Raw genomic sequence first — 17,579 nt, forward strand, 5'->3', positions numbered from 1 at the left:
GGTGCCGTAATTAGCACCAAGGTCCCTTAGCGGGTTGGTTTTTAATGCCTGCAAAAAGCAGGCATTAAATTCTCCAACCCACTAAGGGACCTCGTAGTAAGGCGGTAAGGGTTAACGGTCACCGGTACCATTACCGGTGACCGTTAACCCTTACCGCCTACCGTGTAATGAGGCCTCTTGTCTCCGTCATACTTCATGATGCCAAAAATCAAGGGGGGTCCTGGGAGTCCCTCTACCGGACATTAGTCCCGGTTACGAGAGCCTTTTCCAGAGTCTTTAGCTCACTATCTTTCACAGAGGAGAAATAGCCAAAACATATCAGTCTTTGTCCTGCCCTGGGGCAGTGCAGCACCAAAATGCCTGGCAATTCTCCTCTGAACAAGAGTACCAACAGCAACCCCAACACGTGTTTCGGTCTGGTTGGACCTCATCAGTAGGGTGGAGCTGGCTAGTGTGGCAAAATGATGGGAAGGGACATCACGGACACCAAGCAATCCTCCCTTCGCTCTCCTTCTCAGAATCTCCCTCTTATCCCTCAGATTAGTTCCATTTCTTTTGTGGGACTCAGGAACTCTTTCAGATCAGTTTGTTTACGTGAAAACGCTACAACCCTCAACTTTTCAGTTTCCTTTGAAGAACAGATTGCTTACGGCCACATGACCATGAGCCTTTCACTTCACTTTCTGCATAACTACAATGAGGGATTGCCATTTGCCATAAATAATGAAATAAGTGGATGGTATGCATCCAAATCCAACGTTCTTATGAACTACTGGACTGAGGAGAGAGCCAGCTGTAGGGATCTAATTCGATCTATTTCTATTTGTTATTTCTGTAGCGTCACACACCAAGAGGCCTCAGAGCGCTCACAAGACTCACAAACAAGAAACACCAAAAGTAGTAGAAGAGATTTCATCAGGAGAGCTAATCTTTACCCTCGTCAAAAAGATAGGTTTTAATGCATTTTTGAACTGCCCAAAAACTGTGATATCGTTCAGAGCAGGTGGCAAGACATTCCATAGAGATGGGGTCCAGATCTCAAAACTAGAGCGGCCAAATTTCAAAGTGCACCAGGGACCATTCAGAAGATGTTTATTAGAGCAGAGATGTTGCCGAGTAGGTGCCTTCATGATTCGTGCAGTAAGGTAACAAGGTGCATTACCAAATAGGCACTTGTGCGTAAGAAACGATGGGGAGGAAGGACAGCTCAGGGGCAACGAATGACTTGGAAGCAAGGCAACGCAGAGTAACAGGTTGGAATTCCGATCCCGCGCTTAGAAACCACTCGTTGGTATTAAGCACGTTATAAAAAAACTATTATAAGAGTGGAAGCTTAATATTTAACTCTCTGCTGCACCAAAATCAATTGAATGCAATCTTGCAAGAAATAGATCTAAGATTCAAATAGTATCTGTTGGAACATCCGTAGCCTAACGAGTGCACGGATATCTCCGGGCATGGTAGCTCTGTCCTTTTGCGCCCAACCAAGGCCACCCAGTCCTGCACATGACCTCACAGAGTTTTACCAAGCTGCATCTTGGTAGGACTGCAACCTAAACTTAGGGACATTACAGAAACCATGTTCTAACGCGCTCTATGTTTCCCAGGATCTGTGAACGATCTCACAAACTATTTGAGAGCGGTCAACTTGTCAATAAAGTAGCCGACTTTCGAATAAAAAAAACTGAAAAGAGTGTTTTTAATTATGAATTTAAAAATGTTGCCATTTGGATTTCCTTTATTGTAACATAAATACAGATCTATTCTGCCTATATTGTTAAGCATTATTTGTATAGCACAAGCGTTGACAAAATGGTCTACACATACAACAAAATTTCATTTTTTTTAAATCTTCAATGCAGACGCTACATCACAATAGCAACAATATTTTAAAAAAACAGGATAGTATCAAACAAACAATATCAGCAAACCATCTTATATTATAAAAATCTACCAGCCCAAGGGAGGATCGAAGAATAGAAAACTTTACTCGCAATCCTCTGCTGTTATGCCTTCTAGTTTTTAGGGGTCACCTGCACCTGATTCTCCAGGCAAGCCATATGGAATTGGGAAAAGCAAAGTCCACGGGGGGTGGGGGGTAGGGACAATGTGCTTTAGTCCATGTCAGTGACATCTGCGTTGTGCGCATGTCAGGTGCAGCTGGGAGCAGAGTTAGCCATTTCCTCCTCTGGTGGTGCCACTTTGTCTTAGGCGGATTCACAACCTCAGCCCACCTCACCACTTACATTTTTAAGGGAAGAATACTTAACGAGATGGTAGTTACAGTTGCCTCATTGTGTGAATTGCCAATCAATGGCATCCAGCTTTGTTTCAATCTCAGCCCATCTTGCCACCCTCGAATTGGGAAATCCCTGGGTTGTCATTTCACAATCCTGTAAGCCACGTCAGACAACGCGACCTCCTTGGTGCGATCACTCGTTACCAGCTCTAGGTGTTCCATGCTTGCAGGATGTTTTTCCTACCAAGCCATTTACTAAGAGGAGACAACCAAGGTAGCTTTCCTGACTTCAGCTCTGCGGGGTGTAATTCAAAAACTGTGGAACCTAAAGAAGCCCAAATCCGGATCAAAGGTTGTGCAGGTCTCCGTGCAGCCTCGCTTTCAATACGTCTACCACAGAGATGTCAAACTCCAAGCCTTGATGGCAACAAGAATGTCAATTTTTCAGGCTACTTCATCAATATTCATGATTTAAATGTGCATATATTCTAAAGGTATCTTATGAATATTAATGAGAGGTAGCCTAAAAGGATGGGTCATCAAAATGTGTGGGTTCATGGGTAGGCTCACCAATTTCTTTCCACTATGCCAAGGGTTTTCAAATTTGCTGTTCCCCCGCATGTCAGGCCTGCAGGCGGATCAGAGCCCCTTACTGGCAACCTTGGAAAGGGCCAGTCCAGTAAAAATGCCAGAGCCGGTATTATTGGCATTTTGTCTGGCATATTTTCCCGGGCCGGCACACTCGTAATGCGCCCCTTTATGTAGCTCTACAGCTTAATTGTAAAGTGCTGCATTTGTAGCAGAAATTACATTCAGAGAGATTCAGGAATAAACCTTGTTTTGCGTTGCTTGAGAGCAAGAAGCATGTACAGTGTCCTGGGATTACGCCAACCTGGACACAAATACAATGGATAAGGCACATCAAAGGGTAACACACAGAGACGTTTTTATGGGAGGGCAAAAGGGGCACTTGCCCAGAGCCCCCACTTTGGAGGGGCCTCACAAGGCTGCCTGATCTAAAGAAGTAAGATTCCATTGTTCACCAGACTTAAATACCACACATCATGATATTGTATTACATGGTGCTGAGGTTCCACACCTATTGCCTGTCTGTTTTGGCAAGTAAATTCTGCCTCAATCAATTCATCATGTAATGCTTTCCGTGTTCACTGTCGTATACATAGTTTGTGTGTTCCTTGCGGCACAACTCGTGTAACATTCTTTCCTTCCTGGGGGAATTATGTTGGTCATGTGCAATAGCCAAATTTGAAATCCATATTGATGAATTGAGTGCCACAATGGTTCAGATGTTAGCTCAGTGTGTTAAGCACTCATTGCAGAGATATGTGTTCATATGCAATATTAGAATTGCACATTCCTGTAAGGCAGGCTGAGCCTTTCCTATGTCTGAAGCTTAGAAACCTGTCTGCATATGTACTTGGTCTTGCAGCGCAACAGGTGCAATTATCAACAATGTACCTGCACCAGATAGGGGTTGCTATAAAAACGAACATGTCATCCTTATGGTGAAGGTCTAGAAATTGGCTTGTTCAGATGGGGTGTTGTAAAATCTAGGAAATCACCTCCAACGATGAGCATAAACTTTTAGTCCAAGTGATGAATAAGTATCCAAATTTGGAACCAAAGCATAAATGCTTGTACCCTGGCTTTGACAGCAGACAATACAGTGATCCTGGTCAAATCCTCAAATTTCTTGTCCATTATTGTACTGTCTTCTGTGAAGTTTGCCTCCTTGCATGCTGTGGCATCGTTTAGCCCATTGCTTGATCTTTCTTCTTATGTAGGCCATTTGAGTGGAAGGGGTGGTAGACAGAAGGGAGCAAACCAGATGGTTATGGACTCAGACAAGCATATTTTAAAGTCTGCTTGTTTTACACACAAAAAACGCTTTGCAAACGTTTTTTCTGCATGTTTATAAATGACAATTTCACAAGCCAGTGTTTTGGAAGTACAAAAGACCAACCCAGATTAAATCTGTTAGATCACACTGATTGGTATGCTGGCAGTTATATACTTCTCTTGATGGCAGAAAGAATAAAGCTAGAATCATTCTGTGTCACACCCAAATGGTCATGTTTGGTAATGTGCTGAAACCTGCGTGCCCTCATTTCCATCTCTTCATATTGCACAGGGGAGGAGTGAGTAGTCACAGGGGAAAAAGTGACCATATTGTCTTTTGTTGAAATCATATCAAGTTTATTTCTGTGTTGCATTCTTGCCCATTATTGCATTTCCTTGAATTACATAAAGTATTCTCTGCTACAGTATCCTCCATATTCATACTCGTAAGTGATTAAAGAGAGTGTCAATTTTGTAATATTACCCATTGTTGATTACGGTCCATATTCATTAGTGTGCTATTCAAATATGATTTTATTCATAAAAGTGTGATATATATATATTGTTTAATTATTCAAATAAACCTTTTAATTTGCAAAACAAACCTACTTCTTGGCGCAGTGAGGTCAGGGGGATTTAAAGAGAGGGGCGTTATATAAGGGTTCATCATCCAGATTTAACGAACTTTGACATAAAAATATATAAATAAGGGCTTCCATTGGGCATCCCATCCTAGGCATTGACTTAGTTGGATTGCAGGATTAAAGTCACTTACAGTTACATAGGAGAAAGTCTTGGTGTTAAGTTACAGTATAGTTGTTACATACATGCAGTTATGTGTTGGGTACATTGTTGGTTGGCATACATGTTATACAGTAAGGCGGTAGTTATACGGTACATAGTAAGGTAAGTAGATAAACAGTAAGGTAAGGTTATAAGGCATAGCAGCTGAGAGAGTATGGTCTACTTAAAAAGAATGGTCTTCAAGGCCTTTCTGAAGGCCATGAGCGAAGATTCTTTCCTAAGTCTAAGCGGGGGTGCATTCCATGATTTAGGTGCGAGTACTTCTTATGCCAGAGCCTCCTGCTTTGGATCTGTTAAAGGCGGGGATTATGAGTTGGTGTGAGTATAGGTCACGTTTGGGTTTGGTGGAAGGCGCTTGGTGTATTTGTTCGGTTAGATAAGGGGGTGCAGCTTGTGATAGGCATTTGTGGGTGATTGTGAGAGCCTTGAAAAGAATGCGCTCTTTGAAAGGGAGCCAGTGGGCGTCTTGTCTAGCCTGAGAGATATGCTCTTTTAGGGATGCTTAGCGTGGCTCTGAGGGCATTGTTTTGGGATATTTGTAGTTTATTAATGTTTTTGGAGGAAGTACCTAGGAGGAGGACATTGCAGTAGTCCAATTTTGCTCCTATGGTAGCTCTTGCAATATTGAGGCGGTTTTTGGATGAGAGGTGAGGTTTGATGGCATTGATGATTTTAGTTGTGAATGCTGCTGAGGACGAGATATAGCTAACTTGTCTGTCCATGGAGAGGGTGGAGTCCAGGAAGACGCCTAGAGTTTTTACCGCAGTTGAAGCAGGGATTATAGCAGTTTCAATTTGGAAGTTACAGTATTTAGTGTCTAGTTTTTTTAAGGTCTCCTTGGGGCCAACTAGTAAGATTTCAGTTTTGTCCCCATTGAGACAGAGGCCGTTAGCTGCCATCCAAGCCTGGATGATAGCGTAGATATGCTGTAGGGTTTTCACGTCTTGCTCATAGTCACCTAAGAGGTGAGAAGAATTTGTGTATCGTCAGGATAATTGGTGAAGGTTATGCCGAATTCTTCTAAATCCTTGAATAGTGGTAGAGTGAAGAGGTTGTAGAGTGTGGGAGAGATGCGCGAGCCTTGTGGCACTCCACACCAATAGGGGTTTGGTTGGGTGAGGCCTGGTCTGAGAAAACCTGCATGGCCCGACCTTCCAGAAAGGATGTAATCCAGATGGTGGCTTCTTGGGTGAAGTGGGCAGAGTGATTGAGGTCTCAATGTTTCATAAAGATGGCCACCTCGTTTCGGACCATTTATCCATGAGACACAAACATTGCTGATACTTTGCCAAACTTTCCAAGGGAAGTTCGAGATCTTGCGGCTGCAACCAGAATTCCTGATGGCTCTGGGAGCGCCTAGGTTTCCATAGCATTTTAGCATTATGAAAAGTAGTTTACGGCAAAATGGGTTTCTGCCTTTCTACTGCATCATCCTGAGGCGATTTGAACTCTTTTCAAACTAAAATAATGCAGGTTTACTCTCTGAACAGGCCAGAGCAGGTTTCCAATATTTGGCTGAAATGATTGTAAGATCCAGAGTAAAGCACACTTTTTACATTGACTTCACGCTTTTGTTGCCCATCTTTAATATCACACACCCCACCACCCTGATTTACCCCCTTTTAATCCATGCATATTCTTACTTACTGCTTCTGAGGACATGTTTCCAGGAAGCTGGGCCGGTTCAGTGAAATACTTTCTCAGTAGAAGCTTGCTCATGTGGGGATTGTCCATCAGGGTGTACGAACAGAAGCAGGCCCCGTTCTGCAGCAAAAACGTGGTTATCTCTTCATTGTCTATGGAGAGAAAAATGGAAGTACAGTGTAAGAATGCTGCTCTTAAAAAAGAAGAAGAAGCACGCATGTGGGACTTGTTTACACGGAGTGAAAGGGAATACCCGAGATAGGACAGAAATGGGGAACTAGGCCCGTTATTAAATGGTCGCCTGCAAAGGGGAAAGTCCAATTACATTTTAACATGTCAGTGCTGCAGCTGCAAACTCCTGGGAAGTTTGTCAGCGATGCTTCGAGAATGACTGCTTCTGCGTAACCAGCCCATGTAGATTCAGTACTGAATTGTTGACTGTGAAATTTAGATATTGTGAAGATTTACTCAAAAGTAAAAGATGTCAGTTGATAGATAAACTGAGGCGAGTCACCCATTCCGAGAGGGTGTTGTGAATACGTACAAAGAGAACTGAGGCAACGGGCGCAGTGCATGCTATTTATACTGTCATCGACATCACGTCCGGACACAGGAATGGTAACCGTCGAAGGACATTGACTCGATGTCACACAGTGCCCTCTGCTGTTTAAGCATTTTCCGAGACTGCAAAGCAAGATATGGATATATCAAAGATGAAGAATCCATGCAAGGACACTATCCATTCCAAAGTGCTGTTCTTAGGGCTATTTGAAGAAGAGGCTCCTTCCCTTTCAGTGCTTCTTCAATGTCAGAGATAAAGGTTTAAAGGACAGGCAATAATACGGATGATTTAGCACTCCACTTATCACTCCTTACCCCAGGCTGACTGCCAATTACCTGTAGAATGTCTCTTGAGGTTTCAGCAAGCTTGCCAAAAACTCCTTTGTTGCCAACTATGGGAAATGCCTTTGTGAAAATCAAGTAGACAACATCCATGACATTTCCATGATCGGAGGCTGAGGCACATAGAAAAAGGAGTCTATTTGATTCTTCTGCCATGACCACCACCTCATGAAACCACCATGCCAAGCTTTATGTAATTCCGTGGGTTTGGGATTTTACCAATCCTTCCTACACAAGTGCTGTCAATAATAAGCCCATCACTGAGGTGAGGCTTAGCAACATATGGGGCCAGAATACACTTTTGTGAAGTGGGAATACAGCTGTAAAGATGGCTCTGAGAGTGACGTGGTCACATCAGAAATCTGTGTTTTGCCTGCAGTCATGGGCTTTAATCATTGCCGGGCTAATTCATCATTCTACATGCAAGATTGCCTTTTCCACCTTTGGTCAGATGCCGCCCTCATTTTAGAAATGGGATTTGACTGAGTGTTGACTGTTGCCCTTCTTTCTTTCCCCTGTTTGCATTATCATGGTTTCTATTGACAGCCTGTGCTTCTTTGCTTTCTGTCTGGGCATATTCTCTCATACTAGCCATTCTCGTTGAACTTGCAAATACAACTTCCTGCCCACCTACTGGGATATTATAGAGGTTTTTATAGTCTTTGAAACTCATCAACATTCCCATAGAACCATGGTGGACACTTTCTTCTCTTTGGCTCAATTCCTACTATAAAGGTTAAATACTCTTATACTGCCCCAGCAAACGTTGTCATCTCTGTTAATTCTGATGATTGTATTCACATGGAAATCATGTCCACTGCATCTGCTCTCTCTGTCCTTTGTGAAAAAGTATATGTGGGTACTGTAATATCCAGCTCATGCTCCCCACTGCACTGTGTTGCTGAAACAGCAATGATGACGAGGACATACGGATCCAGCCACTGCGTGTATTTGCGCATTTTCATTGATATTTGGTGAAGGGAAACCACAAAGACATGGCTTCGCAGAAGTTGGCATTCTTGTTACTGTTGTGCTTTAGTGGATTTCTTAATGTGCACAACAGACCATCGCGGATATAGGATTGTCGGGCACATCTGTATGGAAATCTAGGCCCTGCTGTCAGCATTTCTGAAGCAAGTGCAGATAATATAAGTCAGACCTGTAAAAAGCACTCTTGCTCTCCTGAGCATCGGTCATGCGAATTCTAAACCAGTTGTACATTCTGCTTGCTTAATAGAATTCCACCAGTGTCTCCTTCATAGATTTTGTCATTGAACTCAACTACCAATGACAGACACGCTGAGCTATGCTTCCCTGCTCTTACTTTAAGGCAGTGGGACAACATTTGCTTTGTAGCGGGCAATGGCAGTGAGCGACTATAAGAAAAATGTAAGTGGTGTTGACATTTCCTCCCCTAGTTGCCTCTTTGTTCTCAGTTGTATCTCGTGTTCTTCTTTTTTCTTGCCGGACAATTTTTAATTACCTTATATCCATCGCTCCTTCTCTAACAAAATTAGTTCTTCAAATGTGGGTATACTTTAATGCTTCTGGTATCACCCCTCCTAATAATATATATATTTGCTGTTCCCACTTTTGCATCATTTATTTGCACGATCAAATGCTAGTTCTAGCTTTCATTTCTTTTCAGAGAATAATGGAAGGTTCCCATAGTGACTTATCTGGGTCTATAAGGTTTCTCCAGCACCATATGCTTTACCCCCTGCTAGGGCCCACATTATGCAATCCTCCCCCATGCCAGGTTGGCCTCAAAAGCCCATGTGATCTATTGGAGAACAGTACATGTTCAAATGAAGGCTGCTTTGCAACAAAACGAGTTGGGAGTTACAACCACACTTAACTCTGGTGGAAGATGACAAATCGCAATACAGACGAAAAAGCTGAGAGTGAGGTCAAAGCGAGAACTACACATGGCAATTGGTTCCATGCATATGAAGCAGGACGAGTGGGGACTGTGAATGTTTGATAGTGAACAGGTTATATGAGCAGACCTTCATTAGTACAGAATTTGAATGTCTCTGTTTTAGGCCAGCAATTTTCATCTGTGTACATTAACTATGATCCAGCTTCAAACAAAACCTAAAAACATACGACTTCCTCCGAGTTACCTCTCAATTGTTAATATTATGAACTTGCCTTCATCAGATAAATTCAAAAACTATCAAATTAGAAGAATGACGACTCGATGAATTGGATGAACACATCCATAAAAGCGAACTCTCACTTTGCCCTAGAAATTGCAATGATTTCTCGCTTTGATAAATGTGAGTGGAAACACTTGCATAATGGAAACTGACTCCTTTCATTACAGAATAGGAGGAACATATTCAAGGAGGTCAGGATGGTAATTGAAGACCTAATACATTTCAATCAATAACAAATAAGCCCTGAGACAAGAATCGAAATATGGTTGTAAAACAAATCTTTGATTACATTGTAGTGGCCAATGGAAACCTGACTAATCGGGCACGATATAAATTCCTGAAGGAATTATTACTGAAACATTTAACCACCAACATTTCACCTAGATTGTCTTCTCAATGCGGAACAACTACCATTGCATTCCTAAATTCTCTGTAATCCCCACTCTGTAATTATTGCTAAAGAAACACATACATATGAAGAACCCCTACGTAGCTCAGTATTAACCACCCATTTGCCTGCTCACAGAGCATGTCTCATTTTTCTTGAACTCATTTCTAGCTGCCCATGAACTAGACAACACAGATGTTTCCAATATAATGCCTAACTTGACATCAGCATCACACTGTTGCTTAGTGATTGTGGTTGTTATACAAGCATAAAGTTGGAAGATGGTATAGAATTAATTTGCTAGTGTTTGAGTTTCGTCATCTTCATATCATTATCACGTGAAGATTTAATTAGATCTGGCACATATTATGCTGACAAAGAACCTTTTTGTTTTCCAATTGAGAATTCCAACTATAAATCAAGAACACTGATCAAGGGTTCATTTTCTGCACCACTGTGGTAATGGGGCTTTGGGGACAGACTGATGTGAGCACAGATGTGGACAAATGGAAAAAGGCACTGCTGCCGAGTGCGATTCAATGATCATGTTATAACAGTGTGGGATTACACTATCGAACAAATAAAAGAAATTAAGTCTCAATTGAAGAAAATTGACCGTAAAAGTGTCATTGACGTATAAAGAAAGTGAAGTGGGAGAATGGGACAAAAGAGTCCCACCAATCCCCTCACGCCCCTGGCCTAGAGGATCGCGGCCCAGACACCTGCCACGAGAGGAGTTTGCCTATCTACCAGATGACCAAATACCCTGGTACAGGAACATACGATGTGCCCACCAGCCTGCCCACCAGCCTGCCCTGCCCATGCCGACACCTGCGGCATGGATGAACTCGACTAAACCATTCAACAGTAAATAACCACATCGTTAGAGATGCCATGACGACCTAGCCAACGGTCGGAACACCCGTGCAAACATGCACACTGGACACTCCCACACCAATCCACACGAAGAACATATTCAGTGCTATGACGTAGGTGACGGACACACCCACAGACGCGCATCTTTATTATTTTTCATAAGGTTTTTCAAAATGCAGAAACGCAAGACGCACAACGAACTCATCTAAAATGCTTGCTGACGCTTCTCCTAACCCATGCATTGCAATGAGAAATATAACGAAGATATGATACTGGGGATAAAGCAATATGATACCGTAACTTAAAGCGCCGTGCATCAAACATCCCCACCTATGCACCAGGCCCAAGTAGGCCGCAAGCAAGAGCCTCCATGAACATTGAACGAGCAAGAGTACAATCGCTGACCCTGCAGAATGAGCCCGGTGAGAACGGACAGCCAAGGGAACAATGTTGCAAACTCGCATGCCACAAGCCGAAGCCAAGGTCACACCAGCAAACTAAGCCAGACACACAGTGGAAAATGCAACATTAAATGTGCAGAATTCTGCCTCAACCACGGTCTCTCCTCACGTGACCAAGCCGAACCTGACAGGGTGCCAGACCCAGGAGGAAGGAGGCGCCTGGGTCCCACGTTTTGAGACACAGGCAGCAACAATGAAGCGGCTTAATGGACATCTGCGGCGGTGGGAGTAGTCTGCCCTCAAGCATATGAACAAATCCACGCATTGTCTGCACAAACACATAGTTACACATTGTTGCAAATGACAGGTGCACCGCGAGCTGGGAACAACGATAGTCCCAGACTGGGGGGCTCGCGAGTGGACCAATCAGAACATGGGGCACTTATCACTGACGCCATTAACATTAGCCAATCATCAGGGGTCTTCATGTAACAATTTTCATGTATCTAATAGAAGGGACAACCCAAGTATACCACCTGACTGACCCTTAGCCACTAACAGCATTCTCTATACGTATGCTATACTAACCCCACCACTCGAGGAACCAATCCAGAGTGACGATAGGTTTTTTGCTAACTTTCCCAGGTGACGCGAGTAGCGCGTCATACTGAGGTAAAAAGGGCCTGCGAGCCCCACGATTGGCGAGAGAGAGTCAGGACGGACGCGTACGATCCTTGACCCATCCCTGCCCTGTTTAATAAACAGCAGAACCACCTTGCTTCTTGCGTGTGCCTCATACTCATTTTTGGGATACGCGGGAGGAGTTGGGGCCTCCCTGCCCGGGGGTCCGCGGACGGTCCAGCAGACCCCGGGAGAATTTCCCCCCGACAAATTGGAGGCACTGCTGAGATCTGTTTAAGATCTGCTTTTATTTTATTTTTCCGAGTGCTCTCATTGCGAGGAGGCCCGGCGGCGCGGCCCCCTCTGCCGCTGCCCCCTTTTTGAGGACTACAGGACCATCGCGGAACTGCGAGAAGACCGGACAGCGCAATCCGGATATTGGCCTTCGGGAGCCGGTTGAGAAGTATCCTGCCCGCGGTTGGCGAGTGTCCAGACGTGGTCCAGACAAGGGGAGGTGGCGAGCCGCTTGGAGGGGTGCATGCAGTCGAGCGGCCCCGCATCAAGAGAACTTGGTGAGTATGCCACGCCCAACAAGCAATGTGAAATTGTGAGGGAGGGGGAGGGAACAGAATACGGGAGGTGGGAGGTGTTACACAGGTGCGCGGCGAAGGTTTGACAAATTAGTGTTGAGGGTGAAGTGAATGGTAGCTGGACAAGTGCGAGAGCAGTCCGCTACGTTACGGAAGAGGAGGGGGCGGAGCACGAAAACATCACGTGCGGCCGCTCGTAGACACTGATTGGCCTAGGTCGCGACCACCTGTAAGGGTGTGTGTGTGTGCGGTTTCCTACGATTTGGTGATTATTGATCAATGAGTAGATGAGGATCCCTATTGATCGAGCAGAAAACTCGATAGATAGATGACGTTTCCCTGTAGGCGGTAGCTAGCTGGTTGCCTAATACGGAAGATAATTGGCTGGTTAAGCCCTCCTGTCGAGGGGCGTATCACACGCGAGGCGACGCAGCATGCGCAGTCCTATTATATTGTTGATTACCTTGTTCCAGGAGTGACAAGAGGACAGCTGTAGGGTTAACGGGGGTAGATTGCAAGCGTATTTTGAACTTTTAAAAACATGTAAAGAACTTACCAGTAGTTCTGGAAGAGATCGGTGACGTCACCAGTAGGGCTTTCATAGGATATCTCGAACACAAGGCATTTTTTGGAGAATGGTGGGGAAGAGAATAATGGTAAGGGAGTGGAGACGGAGATAAACGGTAACGAGTAGATCGGGGCAAGGTGAAAAGGGGGACGTGGCCGCGCACGGAGAACGCCGGCCACGACAAGTGAAGAAAGAGGAGGAAGGGTAAACAAAGTGGGACGGCTGTATAAGAACGTCACACGGGGCACGCAGCCGCAGGGGGCTACATGCGCCTCGGCCATAGGGGGCCGTAAAGGTGCTCGGTAAAGGAAGAAAAGAAAGAAAACAATATACAAATGCAACTGCTATATTTTACTGCTATATTTTTCCTTAGCGGACAATCGCAAGTCCCCAAAATTACGGGGCCAGGTAAAGATCTAAGATTGTATAGCGTACACTGTTAGCAAGATAACCGCTACCAAATAGGGGTAGGATAACAAGTGAAGTGCTACTATGTCATATGGGACAGGATCGGGAGGGTGGGGGAACACCCTCACTACCCCACTACAGCATATATGTAAAACACTGTCACCCCACAGGGAGAAACTGATCAAATACAGCATATAATGGACACAGGGGACGGACAACAAAATGACGACACCATGGCCGCCTAATGGCAGTTTCGATCCATATACCCAACATTCACTATTAACCCATCTGCATAATACATACAAGGGGAAGAAGTTGACACACCACGTGGAGGTGTTTAACTTATGGAGGATGTTCCAAGGGTCCCGACCAGGACCAAACGGAATGTTCACTATGGGGGAAACAACGGAAGAGAAGAAGATTAAGGAGGAAGGAGAGAATGGGGAAAAAGAGAGTGATGGTACACAGAACACGGGGAACGGACAAGAGGGAGGAGAAAAGAGTAACAACCTAAACGAAAAAGAAATAAAAAAGGAACAGAGCGACGATATGCCCCTAGCGAAGGTAGTGAAAACGGAGGGAGGGGGGTTATATCCTTTAACAGAACTACGAGAAATAGTACAATTAAGGGCGGCTGAGGGGTACTCGAACCCGGCATACAGCCCGCCACCATATACAGATACAGGTGGCCACACGGGAGGGGAGCAGACTAGTACGACGGGATCAGCTCATAGGAAGATGCGCGCAGGGGAGGGGAGGGGAGGATTGGCGAAGAACAGATCGCGGCAATAGGACATGATGAGTGGGTAGCTGCGCAGGTATTATTAAAATTACGAGGTTCAATAACAGGAGAAGAGAAGGAGGTAGTAAGGAAAATGGACGAGGATAATACCAGAAAGAGTGAAATGAAAGGGGAAGAGGGGAAAAGAAAGGAGGAAGAGCTGTTACGACAAAAGGAAGAGATTTTGGAGGAACGATTAGCAGAATTAAGGGATGAGCAGAATGCACTGATCAAGCAGCTTGAGAGAGAGGAAAGTGAGAGAGCACGGGAAAGGAAAGAAAGTAAGAATGAGTTGGAAAAAATGAGGGAACGAACTGAGGAGCAAAAGAGAGAAGCCGAAAGGGTAAAGGCAGTAGCAGAAAGGGTATCCAGAGCAGCACTGCGTGACAAGAAAAGAGAGGAAGAAGAGAAAGAAAAAGAAATGGAAATATGGAAGAGGAGATTACTATCAGAAACGACAAAGAAATACGAAGAAGGGAGGATGATAGAGAGTATATTAGAGCAGGAAAGAGCGAGGTGGGAAAGGAAGAGAGAAGAAGAAGAAAGGATATTGGAAAAGATGGGTAGTGAGGTAATGGAGGATTTATTAAAGAAAAGAGGAAATTGGTAGAGAAATAGCGGAGATAAATGAAGGGGAAAGAGAAGATAGGAGAGGGGAGAGTGAAGTAAGGAGGTATGTACGCAGAGACACAGAAGTAGCAACAACATCAGCACAAAGGGGAGCAATTGGTAAAGAAGAAACGGGAGGAACGTATCTAATGGACTTAAAAACAGTAACGATTAGGGGGAAAAAGACAGATTGGGGGTTGTCACTCCTGGATGACTTTTGTAGTGAGGAAGAAGATGGAATGGAGAAGGAAGGAAGAAATAGTGAAAGGGAAAGCCTAGATAAATTCTACATCACCCGGACAAATAGAGAATCACCATGGGCCTGCAGGAGAAAGGAAGAACTGGAGGGAAGTGAGGGGGAAGAGCAAGGAATGGCGGGAAGGCAGACACGTGCAGCTACACCCTCGCCCCTCCACACTCATGTCATCATCCCGTCCAACATGCTCCACCACCCCACACTCATCCCGTGCAACATGCCCACCTACACCCGCACCCACCCCTCACGAACTCACACCCTATGCAGGAAGGCTTAGAGACCTCCCGGGACGCAGTCAGGTAGAACGAATACACACGCCCACATCAAGTAAAGGAAATGATAAAAGAAGGGGAAGAGATGGAGAAGAAACAGTTACGAGCAGGGGAAATATGGACACAATTGACGATGTAGACGACACGGAAGAAGAGGAGGGGTACACGGACTTGACTTTGGGGAACCCAGGGGGTCAAACAGGACACAACTTAATGCCACTTCTGGAGAGGGGAGGGGTTAGACCACAATACGTCCCTTGGAAGCATGCAGACAAGGAAAATATAAAGTGCAGGGTCCCATCATTAAGTGAAGGTGCGGGAAAATGGATATATGAAATGGAAAAACACACCGCAGGACAGAAACTGGCAGTGGGGGATGTAAAGGGCCTTCTAATATCAATATTGGGGGATGAAGCAGATGACATCTGGAAGAGAGCAGGCTTCCCCGGGGTCACAATAACAAACACATCACACGATGGGGCACCATTCGCAAACTGCAGACATGCATTATGGCAAGCGCTGAGGGTACAGTACCCAGACACATCAGACATAGGAGCAATTACATCACGCAAGATGCATGAAAACGAAGATCCTGTTGATTATATCCAGGAAATTCAAGAGAAGTGGCGTATGGAAACTAGAGAACAACGGGACAAAACACCAGCAATATTTTATCACATACTAGTACAGGGGCTCCCAGAAGCAGTTCAGAAACAACTGAAGAAGGTAGTGGGGATGGAAGCAAAAGCATGACCAGAAATACAACTGACGATAGTACATCATTGTAGGACATGGCAAGAAAAGATGAAACAAAAGGAAGAGGATAGAAAAGCGGAAGAGGCTAAATTGGTACAGAAAAAACTTACTAAATACACGATGGAAGGTGCACTAATAACTACGCCTACAACAATGACTCAGAACCCCACACAAGTAGTGGCTGCACAAGATCCCTCCCAAATACAATCATCACAGATCGTAGCACAACAGCTGCCACCACCCCAACCATACACGACTAACATGGGAGGAGGATACTCAACGCCAGGAGCTGGATATTATAATTATAACAGGGGAAGGGGAGGAATGATGAGGGGGAGGGGATACGGCTATAACACACAACAGCAAGGGGGAGGATTCAGAAATTTCTACCCCACCGGGCAACCAGTATACCAGGACAATTCAGGAAGCTTTCCATGGCAGAACAGGGAACCACCGGCATGTTGGATTTGTGGATTACTAGGGCACATGTCACGCACATGTAGAATGAGACCCGGCACACCATCATGGGGAGAACAGGGACAACAAGGGCCTACAAGGGAACAGCAGGGCATCCAACAACAGCAGGCACCGCAACCGGGAAATGTGCAACAACAACTAGTAACACAACAACAGCCACAGACATATTCACTACCACAAAAACAGGTAGCGTTAACACAACAACATCAAGTGCAGCAAGTACAGCAACCTGCCCAAATTCAAGACCATAAAATAACCTCTACCAATACACAACTACAGCAAACACAACTGGGAAGGGTGACGGTCCTGGGACACAACCCTTACACAGGAAGTGGTCAATCATTATACCCACAATAGGACAGCCCACAGACGGCCTTGGTGTGTCCCATCCTGTCGGTAACACCTAATAGTGCGGAGGAACCACGCATAGAGGTAACGATAGGTGACAAAAAATTATCATTCCTTGTCGACACCGGGGCGACCCGATCTTGCATAAGGGAAGGTAAATTTAAGATGTCAGGTGAGGCCATGAACACCCAAGGATTCTCTGGGGCTAGGGGGTTGGTTCCCTTTACTGATAGCATTCCCTTATCGATAGGGGATTATGACATGTCAGTCCCGCTTTTATATTCTAGGGACTCACCAGTAAACATACTTGGGAGAGACATAATGAGCAGGTTGAATATGACGATCTCCTTCACGGAGGACGGCATAATTTGCTCCACTCCTGGAATAAACATGCTCACTGCACGGCAAATTATGCAAGCCTACTGTGGACAGACAGTGATCAGGGCTGAGCCAGTAGATGGCGAACTGTTCCAGTACGGAACAAACATGGCATTCGCATGGATGCCAGGGATAGAAGGAAAGATCTGGAGGAGGCCAACAGCCTATTTGTTTAGACCAGAAACACCAGCCAATGAACCAGAAGGAAAGGTGATTTCAGTGAGCATGGAGAGCATTA

The 17,579-nt window shown here is 44.9% G+C and overlaps 1 protein-coding gene across 3 annotated transcripts in view; it reads right to left on the reverse strand.

Moving 5' to 3' along the window:
• The window catches only part of LRRK1 (leucine rich repeat kinase 1), a 1,071,210-nt gene that overhangs the window by 711,647 nt on the left and 341,984 nt on the right, over positions 1–17,579 (reverse strand). For all 3 annotated transcript variants that reach the window (XM_069625026.1, XM_069625024.1, XM_069625025.1), the window contains exon 6: positions 6,551–6,699. In XM_069625026.1, the coding sequence (XP_069481127.1) occupies positions 6,551–6,699 (149 nt within the window). The remainder of the gene's footprint in view (positions 1–6,550; positions 6,700–17,579) is intronic.

This window comes from Ambystoma mexicanum, chromosome 11 (genome assembly GCF_040938575.1).
Source record: "Ambystoma mexicanum isolate Mex_15411 chromosome 11, UKY_AmexF1_1, whole genome shotgun sequence".
Lineage (NCBI taxonomy): Eukaryota > Metazoa > Chordata > Amphibia > Caudata > Ambystomatidae > Ambystoma > Ambystoma mexicanum.